Raw genomic sequence first — 19,202 nt, 5'->3', positions numbered from 1 at the left:
CAATGAAGGTGTTGATATTTCACAATGCAAAGGTCCCAGGAATCCTTTATAATGGAGAGTATTATGCATCCTAAATAAAGGAGTCCTGACCATATCCCCCTACAACAGGCAAAAGCAGGTTTGTGGGCAGCTGTAGGAATCAAAGGGTATTGAGGCTGTTGGTTTGAGAGAGAACTGTATATAAGATACCTCATGATAATTTGGGACTGTTACATTACTAGTTTCATATGACTCAGATCAGTTGTTAGCTTGCTGTTACTAAAATAAAAAGGAATTTCATGTACAATCTTTGGGCAATTACACATACACTTTTAATAGCAAATACAACATGTTTTCTTCTGCCTTCTAAATATTTAATGTAATCAATGGCCGTGAGCTGTTCTACACAACTTGCTACATTTAAAAAAAAAACCAACCACTTTTTCAGATTCCATCCTTGGCACTAATCTACGGATTATGCTCCACTCTGAAATAGCATTTGTTGATGATGGAAACTGTCAATGACTTTGCATTGACAAACTGCCACCAAAGTACTCCTGATGCGATTACCTCCTGCAGTCATTAACTTCATAGCCCCCTAGCTGAAAAGAGGAGGATGCTGTCCGAGGCGGACAGGAAAAGACAGGCAGAAATAGCACTTAGCAGGAGCAGCCACAGTGAGGGTGGGTGGGAACAGGTGACAGCCTGCATACTCTCTCTCTCTCTCTCTCTGTGGTGCAGGGAAAATACTGCACTGTAGGGGATTTCAGGGGAAGTCACTGTGACTGTAAGTTGGATAGGAAGGGCTATACAAGGGTAAATATACAGGAAGGTGAAAAAGGGTGTAAAACAGGCCCCTTGCCTTCTCTTACACCTCTTGTTTGTCAGTTTTCTTGCTACAACCCCACTCTCCCACTTCTCATCCTGTAACTTACATCAGTTTACACTCAGTGGCCTTCATTCACTTTAGCGTCTGTGCTGGAAGATGCTGGAGGAAACTCTAGCAGTGAGTCCCAAGTGTCAGAGAGTCCATCAAAAGAAAGGTCAAAGGGGGACCATGGAGGATCCAGGGTCTAGACAGTGCCCTACTCAACAGAATGATATGCTGGAGAGCAAGAGGCTGTGGTCAGGGAGCCTGGGGATATGCTGATTCAGCACTGCCTGAACTGAAAAGCTGCCCCTCTCTGGTGAAGCCCCTAAAGGAGGTGACAGTGTAAACATTGCCTTCCCTCCCATATAGGTGATATTCCCCTTGCGGGAAATTGTTCCCTGTGGTACAAAGGTGTGCAATTTGTGCCTCCCTGATTAGCATTAGGGAGTCAAATGCTCTTACCCCAACCTATCTCAATCTACACAATGGTAACTTCTGCAGCCATTTAAATTAGGCCTTCCAGTACAACACAGAAAAGAGGTGCGGGGATGGAAGAAGACCTTTACCAAACCTTAGGCTCTCTCAATACCAACAGCTCATGGAGGGAAATTAGACTAAGACCAAGTATACATGAAATACACCAGACTGCCAGAAGCTGGGACTGAGTGACAGGGGATGGACCACTTGATAAATTGCCCTGTTCTGTTCATTCTGTCAGAAGCTCCTGGCACTGGCCACCGTCAGAAGACAAGGTACTGGGCTAGATGGACCATGGGTCTGACCACGTACAGCCATTCTCATGTTCTTATACACAAAACTTCTCTTTTTGTCTTTTTCTATATAGGTTAAAAATTTAATATTCTCAAGCAACAGAAAAGTCTCTGAATTATTAATGTGCATTGCTGTATATTTGTCACAGATATTTTTCTGTCACTATTTAAAACCCAGTAGCTCCACTTGCTAAGTAAGGTACAGCAATAGAGATCTAGAAGCAAGAAAGATTTTAAATATTGGTTTAAAATAATTAACACAACAAATAAATTCTGTTAGAAAAGTTGCATTTTTGGTTGTACCCTGACTTTTTAAAAAGAACCAACAGTAATGCACTGAATAATTGATTCACCATGCTCTAAGCATTTGACTGACATTTTAAAGACACAAAAATAATTATGAAAACTCAAAAGGGGCACAAAATAGCCAGAAAGATAATATTAAAAACTCTGACTGCTTTCTGACAACTGCTTTTTTGAAGTTGTAGCTTGGTGTTTAACACTAACATCATAAATGATCCCTTTTTTTGCAGCTGATTTATAAAGCAACGTAAGAAAATTAGTGTAGAGAATAAATAAATTACGTCAGTACATATACTCTATGATAGAGAAGTATGAATAGGAACCTCCTTGGTGAGTTCATTGCAAGTTTGGGGGGCACAGGGAGAGAACAAACAGGTATAATAATCCTGTGTGAAAAGCACTCTTGCTTTAGACTTTAAGGGAGAAATGGTAAAAAAAGACTGCTGTATGGCACTTGCTTACCTCTCACAGCGTGGTCCTGCATACCCAGGAGGGCAGTCATCGCATATTAATCCATGACTTCGGTCTAAATGACATGTTGGGCTAAAGCTACGTTGTTGATGTTGGGCAAGAACAGGGACAAGGAAGAAACATAAAAACAAAATCATTAGCGTTTCAGTTCCCTTCCTTCTTCAAAAAGCATTACTTTGAAAATAGAGCACAGGGAAAGTCCTTCTGTTCTAGCACATGGAGTTTAGGATTGGCTGCAGCCAATAGAAGTTAGAATGACTCTGCTATTTCTACCGACACTGGATATAGCACAACCAATGGCACCATCCCAATGTCATGTTATTATGGGACTTTAGCTTTTCACTGAGTCAGTACACCATTAAAAAGCAGGAATGTACAGCTGCTTGTCTGTGCCCCTGAGGGCCTGGCAAAACATGAAACCTCGGACTATACTCTCCAGCTAAATCTCTCTGAAACTGAAGGACAATTGTTTGGAAAGCTCGGTTAACGTAGTTTACGTGGAGTGTAAAAAAAACTCCAATGCACAAAGGGGGGGGGGGGGGACTAAAGGAAAATATTTGGTAAAACTTCCAACACAACTCAAGATTAAAATTCAGCCTGAGCCTTATCTGAGCAAATCCAGTGGCAATAGCAGTATCAACAAGCCATCCAGTCACACTGCAATTTCAGAATGGTCTGCAGACTACTGAGCTTTCCTTCATGCATATTTTTAGCTGTAGTTTTATATAACAGAGGTAATAGTCAGGTCTTGGCAATGCAGCTATTTGCATGCTTACAGCCTTCCTATGATGGTGTTTTATCCTGGCTGTGTTCCTCTGCCCTGTAGCATTTTGTTTTCTATGTTTTTCCTCCCCGTTACATGATTGACACACTATAATGAGGTAATCTGCTGGCACACAGAAAGATATAAACAGTTTTAGAACAACAGGAGATCCATCGCTTTACCACTTTAAAGCAATCTGCCCTCAGTTATGCTTTCTTCTGTTTCAATTATAGATTAATTTAATTCTATTTATAACCACTCTGGCTGCCACAAGACATACCAGTGGTCCAGCAGCCTTAGGACATAGCTCCATGAAAAGAATGACTGCAATGGGGTTAGTAAACGTGAACAAGAATTTGTAATTTTCTGTTTTTTCCCCTGGGGGTATTGTTTACACTGTTATGAGCCATGTAATGCACCTTTACAGTCACGTGAAATTGGCCCGTAAAATTACATAGTTTAGCAGCTATTTTATTACAATATATTAGCATATAGTAATGTAGAAGTAATAATAAAATTAGTAGTATAAACATAATATTTCCACACTTTTAATTATCAGAAAAATATCACTCAGATCTGGATTTTTCAAGTTTTCTTTTTTTGACTTAAAAAGTAAGCCAAGTCTGCAGACCTGCTCAGAAATTCCTTGTATAGACATTATTGAGTTGTACCAGACACATTTTACTCAGATTTAGAGTGAGAGGCAAGGATGTCCAATTGATCATGTAACTTGATGAGCTGAATACTCTTTAGACTGTTGTATGTACATAATACATATTCTGGCCACTTCCTAGGTTCTTGAAAACTAAATCATGTGATGCAAAAAAAGTGGATTAAATTATATTTTAAAAACAGAAACTGTATGTTAACTGTATGCTAACTGTATGCTCAGAGAGACAATGTGGGTGAGGTACTATCTTTTATTGACCCAACTTATGTGGTGAGAGAGACAAGCTTTCAAGATACACAGAGCTCTTCTTCAGGTCTGGGAAACATAGTCAATGTGTTGAAGAACTCTATGTAAGCTCAAAAACTTGTCTCTCGCACCAACTGAAATTGATCCACCTCACCCACTTTGTCTCTATAATATCCTGAGACAGACACAGTTACAACACTGCATACAAGAGTGTGCTCAAGCAGGTTTAATACATCAGTGTCCATGAACTTCAAGATTTTGAGCAAATTTTAGGTACATAAATAATTGGGGAAAATTATGTGTCAGTGAAGAAAGACAGAAGTTTGCCAGAAAAGTTTTGACTTTTCTTCTGAGCCACCTTTGAAGGGATTTTGCTGTTGCTTTCTGAATGGTTTACAGGATCCAGGCCATGAATACCAAAAAATGCCACCAAGTAATGCCAAGTTATATTGACATAATATCAGTAATGATGAAAAAGCTAATATTTTAAGCAAACTTCATAATATGCCCCACTGCAATGGACATTCTCACTCTATTTTATTTTGTTTTAATATCATAAAACACGTTTACAGCTGGGCCTGAGCAGTAAAATTAGAGCCCAGACTTCCACCAAACACTTCCTTCCTGCATTGATCAAATGGCCTGATCAAATGGCCTGCTGGTTCGGGCCCATATCTTTAAGGAAAAAATCTCAGTATAGAAAGAAGAGCTTTCATCATCCAGTTGTAAGAAAAGCACATTGCCAGCAAGTAAACTATCTGATATAGGCATTTTTTTACAGACATGTTGCCAGTGAAAACTAACCCCACCACAAGATTTGATTTAGGCCACTACACTTTTGCACAATATACAATTCTGGTACTGTATTGTTTTTATAGCACTCCCATGGTTAACTGAGGGCAGGACTGTACTCCAGTATATATTGTTACAGTAGGGAGCTCTACTTCAGTCTCCTACTTCCAGTCACATAGTGGGGAGTTCCTTATGCTGTTTATGCAGCAGCTGCTACTGCAATCTTCTCACATGAGAGCATGAGCATAGAGCCAAGTACAAGTTACACGAATGAGGCCAAGTATGTCTATAATGCAATCATGGGGTATGCCTGCAGTTTGAGCCGACATACAGGAGCAGCGAAGCTGTGGCAGCATGCCCGTCAGGAAGAGGTAGCCGTGAGGAACTACTCAGGGTTCCAAGGCAGGGCTGAATAGCCCATGCTGGAAAGCATGCTGTCTTGGCTTCACTGCTCTGGGAACCAAGCTAATCAGATTAAAACTCGCTCAGGTATGTCTACTCAAGATGAAGTTACACCCAGTGATTGCAATATAAATATCTCCTTTTTAGAAGCAGCCTGTGGAGTTGTGGGAAGCTGTGTGGTTGTGGGAAACTGAGGGTTCAATACCAAGGAAAAGCAGAAGGTGCTCTGCACAAATGTGTGTGCTAGAGGGGTGAGAGTGCAAGAAGCCGTTCGACTGCCATACACCCATTGTAGAGGAAGGCAATCTAGTGGCTCTGCTGGGGAGTACTAGGTGACATGCCAGTACCAGTGGTTCCATGTCTGGGCATGGTGGGTGTAGAGCCATGTACACTGAAGAGCACCAGCACCAGGACAGTTCTGTTGAGGGGGAAAGTTGTACACCACTTTCCCCCAGGATCTCCGCACACTCTTGGTCAAAGTACACTCTGACTTACAATGAGATGTGAATGTGGAACAAAGTCAACAGAGTTAGAGTGATGTAAATAGAGCAAAAACTGGGCCACCTATACTTTATACAGGCAGATTGCCGTTCAGTGATGCCCTCCCTCCCTGTTCCCTGCAGAGCTCTGCCTCATAGAGAAATCATTTAGCCCTAAACTTCTTATGAAATGATCATCATCTTTGTCTCCTAAATATTAAAGCAGATTGGAGATTGACTTAGAATCTTCAACATTGGGCTCCTAAAATGCTGGTGGCACTAACAATGACACTGTGCTGCAAGAGGGCCACAATTAACCTGTGGCTGGAATATGCTAAAGAAGTTAATTTGAACCCATATATTTATTTTAAAATACTCCTTCGCCTGTGAGACAAACAGAATAGGAGAGTCAGAAGATCCAATATGAGGGTGTGAGCGTAGAACTTTACCTGGACTACACGGTATCAATAGAATTTTGGTATTTTGAACTTCAGGACATTGCACTGACTAAACCCAGTGAACTGTCTTTCAAACCACACAATCTACTGAATTGCTTGTGCTTAAGTATCACAGAGAAATATCTGTAGTTATCAAAACAACATTGATCTTAGCCACTAATCATGATTTAACAATCTCACCAATATTTTACAAAATTTAACAATACAAGTTCATAGTAATTATTCCAAGAAATATTTATAAATGAGTTAGAATATCTTGGCTTGCAAGTTACAAGGCTGAATTCAACTGAGAAAATTCTGTTCTGTACATCAGATTGTGAATGAATCAGCAGCTACCACGAGCTATTTGAAATCCAATTAAAAAGAAAAAGGCAGAAGGAATCTCAGCCAGATTGGTTGTGCAACTAGTATACAGAAAGTTAAAAAAAAACCCATCAACTCCTAAGAAAAACACATACAAAATCTGTAATTTCAGCTTTCTGTTTAAATGGATAGCTATTGTGTAGGTGTAGGGGAGGGCAGAGTGGGAAGGGGGACTTTAATAAAAAGAAATACTGATTAGTGGTGAGAACAGAGGCCTAGGAGTCAAGAATTTTAGATTTTACTTAAGGCCCCAGCCTTAATTAGCATAGTAAATAAAACCACTCAGCTGTTCTGTGCCACTGTTTCCCATCTTTAAAGTGGGACTAATACTTACCTGAGGTCATATGATATTTATTAATGTTCATAAAACCCCTGTGAGACAATATTCTACAGCACTGGTTGGCCCAAAATGAGGCAGTACCAGTACTATAAGATTCCATGGTTTAGATCATTATTGTACAATATTATAGTTGTTTTTATTTTAAATAAGGGGCATTTGGAGATCCTCATCCAAAAAAGCAAGAGCACTCAACACAAAAATAACGCCATTTATTAAATGTATGAAAAAATTATTGTTATACAGTAAATATGCATCTTACTTGTTAGAAGGTATAGTTAATGGGCAGGCACACAACTGGCAGTCTTCACTTGTCCCTTTAGTAGGATCGCCATAGAAACCAGGAAGACATCTATCACAGTATGGGCCACCTGTATTGTACTTGCAGTCCTGAATAGCAGATGGAAAGTAGAGAATGTCAATTCAACCTCAAAATCAAAGAACCAGCCATGGAAAAGACCTTGTAAGGTCATCTAATCCATTCTCCCACTAGTGCAGGGTTGTTCCCTACAGTACATGTTCTACTGCTTTGCTGTTTAGCAGGGAACTAACTCTTACAATCAGTGGTTCAAAGACACATTTATGTTCTTTCTGGAGAGATTTTCTTAAGCCAAATGAAAAGAGTATTTATACCTCCTTGTTTCTTGTTTAGATCTGGCATATTTTAAAGGGGCCTGACGCACTTAGCAATGTGAAAAGGTTTATTATTGTAGCCTTACTCTTATATCTTATACTCTTGATGAAAAATTAAGGGGTTCAGATGCCGATCTCACATATACAGCACACAGTCATCTGCAAATAACTGTTGCAGTTGCACATCTAAGTACAGTCATTCATTTTATGAGGTCTGTGGCTGGCAATCCACTCTATTTTGGATCAGAAGCTGACCCCTGGTAATTTATTATTTATGCTGTATAACAGGATCAGAGTTACGATTTGCAGGTACAAATAAGATTTGAAATTCCCTTCAAGTCTTACTTCTAATTAGAGGGAAGAAACTGGGTTTATATGTTTGGCCCCCAAAACATGGAATCTCAACCAACCACGTATGCTCCTTTGTTAGCGAGTGACTTATTCGAACCCTGGCTCTATAGACCATGGAGGTCCCTGGCTGCTCTCACAGTTTGCCTCTACCTCTTTCTGTCAAGGGCATAACTTTTCCCATTGAGGGTAATTCACATTGAGAGCTCTTAGATTTTTCTCAATATTTATTGTCCTTCCATCTTCTCCTTGATCGACCATTACCTTGGACACCACAAGGATGTCCTTGCAGGAGACAATTAGCTGGTCTGTCTTCTGTCATTCTAACTACATGACCTGCCCCCTGAAGTTGTTAGTATTTCACTACATTTACTATACCAGGTTCTCCATAGACCTTTGACAGTTCTTTATTAGAACTTCTTCTCCATACATCATTCTCCCTTTTTGGCCCAAAAGTTCATCTCAACATTTTATTTTTCAAGATATTTAGCTATCATTCTTAGTCAGTGTTCAGGTCTCACATCCACATATAACAAACTCTTCTATATCTGAAGCTTGGTCTTTCTCAGTAGTAGTTTGGAGCTGAAATTTTTTTGCTGAGAAAGGTAACAGGCATTCCTGCTCTGAAACCATTCCTTAATTTCCTCACTCACCATATTGTTATTGGTGATTAATGTTCCTAGGTATTTAAACTGTCTAACTGATGATTATAGACTGCTACATAAACTTGTCCCTTTTTCTCTCATCAGCTCATAACCATATATTTGCTTTTATCTTCATCAATCTTAAGACCCATTTTTCTTGCTGCTTCCTTCAAATCTCCAGTCATCCTTTGAACCATATCATCTGTCTCTCCTATGATACCCAAGTCATCAGCATATCCAAAATGTTGGGGTAGGACATTTCAATTCACCCCACCCTGAGAATTTTGCAATGATCATACCACTTTTTCCTATAGCCACATTTAAGACAAAGGAAATGCAGTAAATCTAATCTACCTGGATTTCAGTAAGCAATTTGATACAATTATTAGTTAAATTGGAGAAGATGGGGATTAATATGAGAACTGAAAGGCGGATAAGGAACTCGTTAAAGGGGAGACTACAATGGGTCATGCTGAAAGGTGAACTGTCAGGATGGAGGAAGGTACTAGTGGAGTTCCTCGGGGACCAGTCTTGAGACCAATCTTATTTAACATTTTTATTACTGGCCTTGGCACAAAAAGTGAGATTGTGCTAATAAAATTTGCAGATGACACAAAGTTGGAAGGTATTGCCAATACAGAGGAGGACCGGAATATCATACAAGAAGATCTGGATGACCTTGTAAACTGGAGTAATAGAAATGGGATGAAGATGAGGCGATGACTGACAATGTTGCCAATAGGTACTAGGAATGTTATATCTAAGGTTCAGGTAGGACTCAAAGCATTATACTGTTTGTCCTGGAGATCACACAGTAAAATTTCTGTCAGAGTACAGAATAGTGTCCAAGACCCTCAATATAACTTTGCTAATGCACAAACATTAACACTGCTATATACTAAGAACCTATATCTTATTTAAACTAAGGCCCCTTTAGCCTGCCAGCGCAGAATGATGGTGCACTGCTGCCCTCCCTCTGGATTTCTGTCATGGAGAGTCATGCCTATTGTTAGTTTACACTAGCAGAGGATAGTGAGAGGAGATATTAAATTAGTATATTTCTGGCCACCATGATCCTTCCAGCCACCTTCCAATCCTTGCCTATTCCTAGCTATGGTACTCATGGTGTGTGCCCCATTTATAGATGATTGAAGAAACAATGAAGGCCAGTTTCCCAAAGGATTCTGGGAATCATCCTATCACCAACATGAATAAATTCAAAACAAAATCTCAGAGGGTCTATTTTCTCCTAGCTTACTAGTGGGGATTTAATATTTCATTACAAATATTGTATGCTGCAGTGACTATTAACGCCACTGAGTGCTTTTGTTCTTCACAAGGACTAGGTTTAACCAGCCTCCTAATGCTGCATAGTGCTCTCATAACACTACAAAAGAGGATTTCTGCATGTTTAGAACTTGCACTGCTTACTAAAGCAGTTATCATGTATATCACAATGGTAATGTAAATGATATAGCACGCAGTTCTCTGTATAGTTGTTCCAGGGATCAAAGGGCTTTGCAGGTTATTGCAAGATGTGCGTAAGAAATGAGCTTTTTATACAGGCCTATGCTGGAGCAGATGATCTGAGCTTTTATCATGAGTCAAAAACATATTTCAGCTGCTTTTCAACCACATTTCAAAGCTTAAGAAGAGTAAAAAGAAGTATCATATCTGTAAATTAGGTGCCTAAATTGTCTGTTGTATTACTGAAAAAACACCATGAATTATAATAAAGAGGCCAAAGGCTGTGTAAATCTCAATATAAAGAATGCCTTTGATGTGAAACATTTCTTTCTTTCAGCACTCAAACATCTCTCTCTTTCACTTCAAAAGCCTTAGGATCCAAACTGAATAGCAGCATTTAACAGTCTGCTTGGATACTAACCAATCTAACTTCACTTAGAGTACACTTAATGGAAGCCACAAGAAACCTCCAGACAGACTTTTAAGCCCTTCTGTGCCCCCTCTCTCGACAGAATGCTATAGTACATGCACAGATAGTACAGTGCTGAGCACAGCATAAATGTTTGATAATGTAGGTAGATTAGGTATTATTCAACTGGGTATTTTCCAAGTCCTTTTTACCAGTGTGCTATCCTCACAGCAGTGTTCCTAGAGACATCTGATGGGGAAACTATACGAATCTCAGTCACTGATTTACTGGTGAACATCAAAATCAGTGGACTACACAAGCTCCACAATACAGCTCTCCATCACTCCCCACAAAGGAGTGTGAGTGAATGACTGGTAGAGAAAAATAAAGAGAGGTCCTAGGTTATCGGGTTGTTTTGGCTGAGCAAGTGGCCCAGTCAGCTGTGCACTTCTAAGCAAAATAGCCCAGAGCAGCTGACTTACCTTCTGGAGCCTTAAACACTGACCCACTGGCAAGCCTTCCCTTTTCGTTCTTTTTAACTGACTCTATCCCGTATTGATGTTACAGAGACTGTGGCTGGGAGCTACAATCAGTAATATACTAAATTCTCCCTATCTGTGTAAGGAAAGGCAAACCCATATCAGAATGGTCATGAATTTTTCTCATTGCATTTAAAGTGAAGGATTCAAAATGTAACTGTCAGGAGGGTTATGTTTTCCGAGGTACATCTTTAAGACTTACTGTATAATTAAAATGCTATTCATGGAAAAGCAATTTGAAAAATCCACTGATCCACAAATTAAGGCTATCTTGTTTTATACTGCAAGGCAATTAAAACATCCTGTATGGGGGAAAACAGGAAGACCAGCGGTAATTCTAAATGCCAAATTACATTGTAAAAACCCTGAATTTTCATTCTGGACTTTTCCCAGAAGCTTTTTCTTAAGGAAAGAAAAGGGAACATTTAGAAACACGCTCAATACGGAGCCTGCTTGAAATTCTACCGGGAAATGAGAGTATGATATCCCACTAAATTGGCACCGGCTCAAATTGTGTTTCTGCAAGACTAATGAAATGAGAAATGTTGTTTCAAGCTTCACGCCATGTCAGAGAATATAAAACTAAAATGCCCTTGAGTTAATCAGAACAGTCTATTCAGCGTAATTCGCCCATTCCAAAAGGCTACGGAGCAGGGTGGAAACAGCTGTATATTGGGTAAGATTGTTCTAGATAATAGCATGGACCTAATTGCTGAATTAGCAGGGAACTATAGAGAATATATGCATTCTGCAAGAAAAGTGCTGGTTTCTATTTACTCTGAACCATATGCTTTAAATACAAAAAAGTTTTCTGATTTATTAAGCATTTCTTTGAAGCTAGAAGGAGGAAGCCAACAACAATACCTTCTTGTCATATTATAACAGAATTTACAAAGTTACCTTCTACAAACAATAAACAGAATAACCCCACAGCAGGAGACAGAGATGGGAGGTGATGGGAAATCTTGCATGGAAAGCTTATTGATATGCTTTGCTCCCTTCCATCATGCCATATCATATGCTGTTGATCCTATTTTACCACTTCAGACTAAAGTGAATAAACCCGTTTTTGCTTATTTGCAGAAGCTACTTTATCTTGATATAGGGGCATTCAGAAGCAGTTCAATATAAACATCTCTTCTGTCAAATCACTGCTTCTTTTCCTCAAGTACGTGAGGGCCCAGTGGTGGTTAATTCAATTGTATTGGTATATTGAGCAGATATTGGTGCCACCAATCAGGTTACCCAAAGGCAGCAGCACTTACCATGCATTCTCCTGTGATGTCATCGCAGAACTCCGCATGACCAAAGCATGTGCATGGTTCACAGATCCCACCGAAAATAGTGCCGTTCACTCGTCTGTGTCTAGGCCAACAAGACTGCAAGCAAGACAACAAATTTGTCAGACAGTTAGTGTGTGACTTTATTTTTTAAACAGTTTTGAATTTGATAGACAGGCTCAGAAAATGTATTTGCTAAATGTCTAAAAATATTGAAATATTTCTGGAAAGCTATTCTTCTTGGCACTGTGGCTTTGCACTGACCTTAGCTTTATTGGTAGGTGAGAGATTAGAGGAAGCATTAACTTGATCTTTCTTCTGAAATGGTAAAATAAAGCAGAAAAATGAAGAATGGAAATATGACAGCGTCAAAGCAAGAGGTACAGTTTGAAAAATAGCCAGAAGACAAAATACTGAAAGAGAGAGAGAAACAAGCAAGGACCTTTTTTGAGAAGCTTAACTGCAAACAATGTACAACTAAGATACCCTTCAATCTTTCTTGTTCCAAGTCTAACAGGAGACTGCATTAAATTACAAAGTAGATTGAAAACAAAGCATGCTCCTTTATCTGAAAGTTTTATTTCTTCATGCATGTATAATAGTTTCACATCTGAAATTATTTACTTTAAATTTAGATCCAATAAATGCATGACTAGATTTTTCTTGGAAAAGGTGATATCTTACAACTGATTCATCAGCAAAAATTCAGGTGTTTCACTTATTCATAATAAGACGTAAGGCATCAGTCTTACTATATATTTCAAAAATGGCTTTACAGTTTTCACAAACTATTCTCCCTCTATGAAGATGTTCATGTGGTCTAAGGATTTTGCATATTGTAAATAGGTGCATGACATACTGTATTGACCTTGAAGAGAGCCAGCCTTATATAAGGTGGGAGTAGTCTTACAGAAACAGAGATATTTATAATAAAATTATCCTACATTTTAAAAAATGTTTTCCAAACAACCTACAGTTGACAAGTGATCCCATTTCCCCTTTAAGGGGCGTTGCTTTTTATTTTTGTTTTTTAGTCATGTTCCTGTATAACATGAGATAGCTTTGAAGATTAATTAGAAAAGGAAGATTTTCTTTGAGAAACATTCCAGAAAAAGATGTTGGTTTTTTTTGTTGCTGTTTTGTTTTTGGCTAGGCATTCTTAATCAAGATAAACTGTAGATGTCAAATTAAGAACAAAAAGACTTAACAAACAGAAAGAGGGTTGTTTTTTCTCCTGCTGTGCAAGACACATCAATAGGTTCCTGAGCAGCCACCTTCCATGTTTTAATCTTTCCCTCCTTTATAAACTGCATATACAGTTTTTAATTTGTCTTAGAAACTTAATCTAGTCTGAGGGAGTTGGCAAGCATGCACCACATTGTACTATTTAAGGCTGATATTTTCAGACATTCAAGGGATGTGGATGCCCAATCCGAGCCTGGTTTGATGGTGGAACATCTAAGATGAGATTCAAAGCATAAATGGAAGAAACTGCACCGAAGAGATGGAGAGAGTTTATGGGTTGAGATTTAAAGAGAGGAAATTACTTTGATTCAGAGGATGGGTGCTGAATCCCACAGAATCATGGCAGCACAAGTGAAACACTGACTCCCACAGCGGAAAACTGAAAGGGAAGCCAGCAAGAAGCCAAGGCCAGGGGGAGGAGTGAGAGTGCAAGGAAACAGGTGGATATAAGGTCAGGGGGGTGACGTGGGCAGAACTAGGTGATTATCACAAGCATGAACATTTTTGGATTTTTAAAAATTGATCCATTTCAGTGTGCCCAGGCACATTTAACTGAACAATTTTCCTTGCCCAAATTCTTGTAGAAAGTGAATTTTAAGCTTGTGCACTTGAGTATTCTCACTGGTGGTGACATCTTCAATATGGGATTGGATACTTTCTAGCATAGCAACGAAACTGAGTCCCCCAAACACCTCACTAGAGCATTAGCACAGGTGCAACTGAATGAGCCAGACAAGGGTCTGACCTCACCTTTCACAACTATTTTTCCTCTTATGATTATTTATATTGCTATAGTGCCTATTTATCAGTTGTATTGTGCATGCACATGTAATTGCCTTGTATAAACAGGATGAGAGAAAGTTAAATTTAAAATCTGCACCATTGAAGTAAATCTACAGTAGCCTCAGTTCTGAAGAAACAAAGCTTTGGGCAAAGCCAGTGTTGCCGAGAAAGAAAGAGGTTAAAGTTACTTAAAATCCTATTTAACTGCACTCTCTCAACTGCTGTACTCCCTGGGAGATTCAAAGCCCCACAGGCTCCTTCTCATGTCTCCTGATTATAAGAGTCATAGTCATCCAGTCAGGGACTGGAAACAATACTTTGTGATTTTTGTGACCAATCTCAATTAGCCAGCACACAGCTCAGACTTTGAATCTCTAGTAGGGAGTGCTCACAACAGTCAATTCAATAAATAAATATAAGGAAATAATGATCTGCTCCCTGGCATTCTGTCAGCAGGAATAAAGGCTAAACTTGTCAAACAGAATTTTCCACAGCACATTATTTGCTCAGCACAAAGGCTCCAATTGTGTAATTGAAAGAACACAGGCAGACTGCTGCACCCCTACGGAGCCCCATGGACTCCACTAGGGCTCTGTGACAGTGCAGCCATTTGCAGATGTACTGTCAATTGCAGACTCTAGGCCTTTGTGTGTGTTAAATCCATAAGAAGTGTTGCAAATGGGCAATAACTGTGAATTGGATATGGAGACAGAATATGAGGGTAATATAGTCTGACTTTCTGGAGCAAGAGAATGGTCTGGTTGGGACACCCTGGAGATCAGAAGATAGGGATTTAGGACAATTAAGATGAGAAGTGGTTACAGCATGAATCAGAATTTCAGCAGAGTCAAGGTAAGTAGGAGCTCTGCCAGTGTTCCAAAGTTGGCAGTAGGCAGAATTAGACACAATTGCAGTCAAGGGGCCTCTAAAATTTCTGGCCTTGAGATCAAAGTTAAGGTCTGAATTAAGAAGAGTAATGGAGGAGTCAGAAGCATGAGTGTCCAGGATAATAATGGTGTTTCAGCCAATTGTGCTTCCCCAAGTAATTGTACCTACAGGAGACAGGCTGTAAAAGCTGCATCTATCTAGCTAACCAATGGTCTCATTTGATTTTGTTCCTATCTATATCATTTTGGAAGTGATATGAGCTTCTATGGATTCCTTTAGGTCTTCTTTCTAGATTAGTATTACTAGCCCCAGCGAAAAGCAAAAGCATTTGGCATGAAACAAGACTCTAAGCCCTAAATATCATATATAAGCATGGGGTGATTTAAAGAAAAAGAGAGTTGACAAGCAAATGCCTAGAGTGTCTGTGTAAATGGCATATTGTTTGTAGTTTTGTGAAGCAGAGCATCTTGGTGTTTGAAACCACTTCCTTCGAGGCACAGCTTTTGAAGACTTTTGCGCTCCAATCTACCTCAAGCCATGCCTTTCTCGGTTAAGCATAAGTGTATGTGTGTGCATGCATTAAGGGTGCATTAGTGAGCTTGTATGAACATATGCATGTTCTGAGAGCATGTATATGTTACTTCTCTAACCTTCAACCTGAACAAAAAGAAAAACCTGAACAGTACTCATGCAAAGAACCTGGGGAAACAAAAGTGGGAATTCAGCTACACTCAGACCATGACTACACTGCAGCCAAGTCTATAGTATGAGTGCTTTGCCAGTATAACTATACCGGTATACTGTACCAACAAGGTGTTCCTAGCATGGGTGCAGCATATACCAGCAAAACTGTCCCTTTGCTGGTATAGGAAATTCTAGCCCCACAGAGTGAAACAAGCTATACTGGAAAAGAACGAGTTTTGCTGTATAACTGCATCTACTTTAGAGCTTTTACTGGCACAGCAATGTCGGTCAGTGATCACACCTCTTCATGCCCTTCACTGACATAGCTGTACCATCAGAAGTCTGTAAACCAGACATGGCCGAAGTCTGACAGTGGTTGATAGCAGCTCATGTTCACAAATTGTAAGATTATTGCTAAGCAATATCTTACATACATGTGTAATGTCTCTAAATCGTGCAGTTGCAAAACAAATGATCTGAAGAGCACACGAAAATCTTCTAGAGAAATACTTTTCCACTCCATAATGTGGAAATCATTGTTGGGGTCTAAAACGTTATCTTTGAAATATTATATTTAATAGTAAGTCTGTTACTTTTGAGTTAGGGTAACTATACAAGGGACCAAATCAGATTTACAGAAGAGGCACTTGGGAATCAAAAGTCATGTTTTGCAAATAATTATTACAATTTCCAAAATTCCCTAATCAAATAACAACAACAACCACCACAAGACTGCAACTTGAAATTTCCAGCAGCAATTTCCCATTTGATCCAAAATCCAAGAGAAAGTGAATCTATCAAATGGCTCAGTTGGTATGTTGCATCAACAGGCAGCTCCAATAGACTGCGGCATTAGCACAGGTGATTTGCACTGAAATATATCTCAGCTCCACATGGATACTCACTTCGCAGGAGGTACCATCATACCCTGGAGGACACTGACAAACCTCCACAGAAGACGCCACCTTCTTACCAGTTGAATAGCGATCAGCAGCTTCAAGGCTAACCCCACTCAACCTGTGTTCAGATTAACAAAAATAAAATAGTTAACTCACAAACCAAGTATAGAAGGCAGATCAGTACACTTGGATGCAACTAAAAGTGAATGGGGAGACTCGGTGTGCTGTTCTCATTTACTTGCTTAAATATAGGAAGGCATTCATATTTATCCAATGTCTCAATTTCCTAGACGAATATCTACAGGCTTGTAGCTATTTCTGTTCATCATGTGAAGAAGAATATGGTCAGCACACACTTGAAAACTCAGAATACTGTATCTGTAAGAGAAAGGCTATTCTTGGCACGCAAGTTGCATGCTTTAGCTTCCATTACAGATGTACATATAAATAGCCTGCTTGTCGCAAATGAAGTAGCAAAGAATTTTAGACTGTAAAACAACTTTCTCCTGCTTAAAACATTACATTACTGAGCTTTGATTATGGGACATTTTTCTTCTGCAGATTTGCCCTTTTGAAAAAGATTTCAACTTATCAGCTCTGTGCAGGAGGAATTCTATACCTTGCACATAAGAGTCATTAGTTCCAGTTCTCCAAATGCCACAAAAAGAGAAGAGACACACACAGGAATTTCTATTTTTTCCATAATCTTGCAGCAGAAAACTGAAAGAAAATGTTAAGTCTACCTCTCGTGGAATTGTTTTGGCATCTCAGTGATATGGCTGATATATATCTCAGTGACAACTAGCTCTAAAACCCCTCACTAGTAACTTTCTTTCTATTCCTTTGAAAAAATTAAGGAGCCAAAAAAAAAAATCAATCATTTTACTCAGTCAGAAAAAATGCTCCAATATTCCGTGCTTTCCATAAATGACTTGGCAAAACTTTAAGTATTATTTTTATTATTTAAGAAACCTTCACTCAAAAATGCATAAATTAGCAAGTCAAGAAAGTACTTCATCACAGCTGACAGCTATTTTAATGCAAATTTGTGTTGTAAGTGACCCCCTCTCCTTGCACACTGGACAGACTGTGCAAATCTTTTGGTGAGTCCTGGAAGGGATCATGCATCTCTGCTGCACCCTGTTTCAGAGATACCCCACTGGCTGATAGCAGTCTGGGATTTGTGGGGTTGATTCTCAGCCAGGGCTCAGAGCATAGGCATAGTTTTTTTGGGGGGAAAGGGACAGGAGGCTGTTGATCCCCAAAACTGAAAGCCTGGGGCAGGTACAGAATATCCCCCCACACACACACACACCTGTGACCCCATTGGCTTAATTGGAGTTGCCCCCTGGCCCCAAATATAGAAGTCAAACTATACCTATGGCTCCAAGGTACGCCATTTGAATTAGTGAGGTGCAGCTGAGCCTATTTTCACTTAGCACCCTTAAAGGAGACCTTTGTTACTGGTGGCGTTTGAAAACTTTCCACTGCACTGCATTTTCAAAGGAAAATAGTTTTTTTTTGACACAATAGTAATTTTTGTGAAAAAAAAATCAATGTTCACTGAAAAACTGAAAACTTTGATTTTCAAACAAAAAGTTTTCTGTTTTGGTTTCCAAAAACTGAATAAAAAAGGTTGATTTGAAAAAATGCACACACACACACACACACAGTCTCAAAATTTTCTACAGGAAAAAAAAATCTATTTCCTTAACCAGCTATATATTGATTGCTCCCACAGAGAAAGAGGGGAACAGATGAAAAGAAAGGAAGGGGGATTAGCTACTATAACAGGGATAGGCAAACTATGGCCTGGGGGCGCATCCAGCCCTCCAGATGTTTTAATCCGGCCTTCGATTATGCACTGGGGAGCAGGATCCGGGGATTGCCCCGCTCAGGTGCTCCAGCCAGGGAGTGAGGTCAGGGGCTTGCCCCACTCTGTGTGGCTCCTGGAAGCAGCAGCATATCCCCGCTCTGGCTCCTACGTGGAGGGGCAGCCAAGGGGCTCCACACACTGCCCCAAGTGCTGCTCCGCGGCGCCCACTGGCCAGGAACCACGGTGCATTCATCACCCGCCATACAATTTCCATACCCAGATGTAGCCCTCGGGTCAAAAAGTTTGCCTACCCCTGTACTAGATGGTAGAGCATGGAGTCTGGGGAAATATAAGAGCTACTCTGTGTGGTTTACAAGGGAGTTATTTTTTGCCATGGTTTGAATGTAATGCACATCTAGAGACTTTTGCCAAATTGGGATCAATTCAGACAAAACCTAAAACCCCTGCAATAAAACTCTACCCAGAGAGGATGAGCTGAGTTCACCCCTGAGTCTCCAGCAAGCTCCCTCTCTCCTTCATTATTCCACCCTGCTCCTTGCTACAAATCAATTGTGCAATTACATTTTTTGAGTTCTACTTTCTATGAACAATCCCTAGCCCTTTAGATATTAAAGAAACATGACTGAAAAGCTAGAAAAAGGC

The 19,202-nt window shown here is 39.7% G+C and overlaps 1 protein-coding gene across 1 annotated transcript in view; it reads right to left on the bottom strand.

Moving 5' to 3' along the window:
* The window catches only part of LAMA2 (laminin subunit alpha 2), a 340,783-nt gene that overhangs the window by 178,352 nt on the left and 143,229 nt on the right, over nucleotides 1–19,202 (bottom strand). The window contains exons 15-18 of the mRNA XM_077812149.1: nucleotides 16,730–16,841; nucleotides 12,210–12,323; nucleotides 7,167–7,294; nucleotides 2,386–2,472 (exon numbers count right to left, since the gene is read on the bottom strand). Coding sequence (XP_077668275.1) covers nucleotides 2,386–2,472; nucleotides 7,167–7,294; nucleotides 12,210–12,323; nucleotides 16,730–16,841 — 441 coding nt within the window. The remainder of the gene's footprint in view (nucleotides 1–2,385; nucleotides 2,473–7,166; nucleotides 7,295–12,209; nucleotides 12,324–16,729; nucleotides 16,842–19,202) is intronic.

Source organism: Eretmochelys imbricata, chromosome 3, assembly GCF_965152235.1.
Source record: "Eretmochelys imbricata isolate rEreImb1 chromosome 3, rEreImb1.hap1, whole genome shotgun sequence".
In the NCBI taxonomy this organism is placed as follows: Eukaryota; Metazoa; Chordata; order Testudines; family Cheloniidae; genus Eretmochelys; species Eretmochelys imbricata.
Note: the sequence above shows the minus strand (reverse complement) of the source record. Positions and strands in the feature narration are given on the sequence as shown.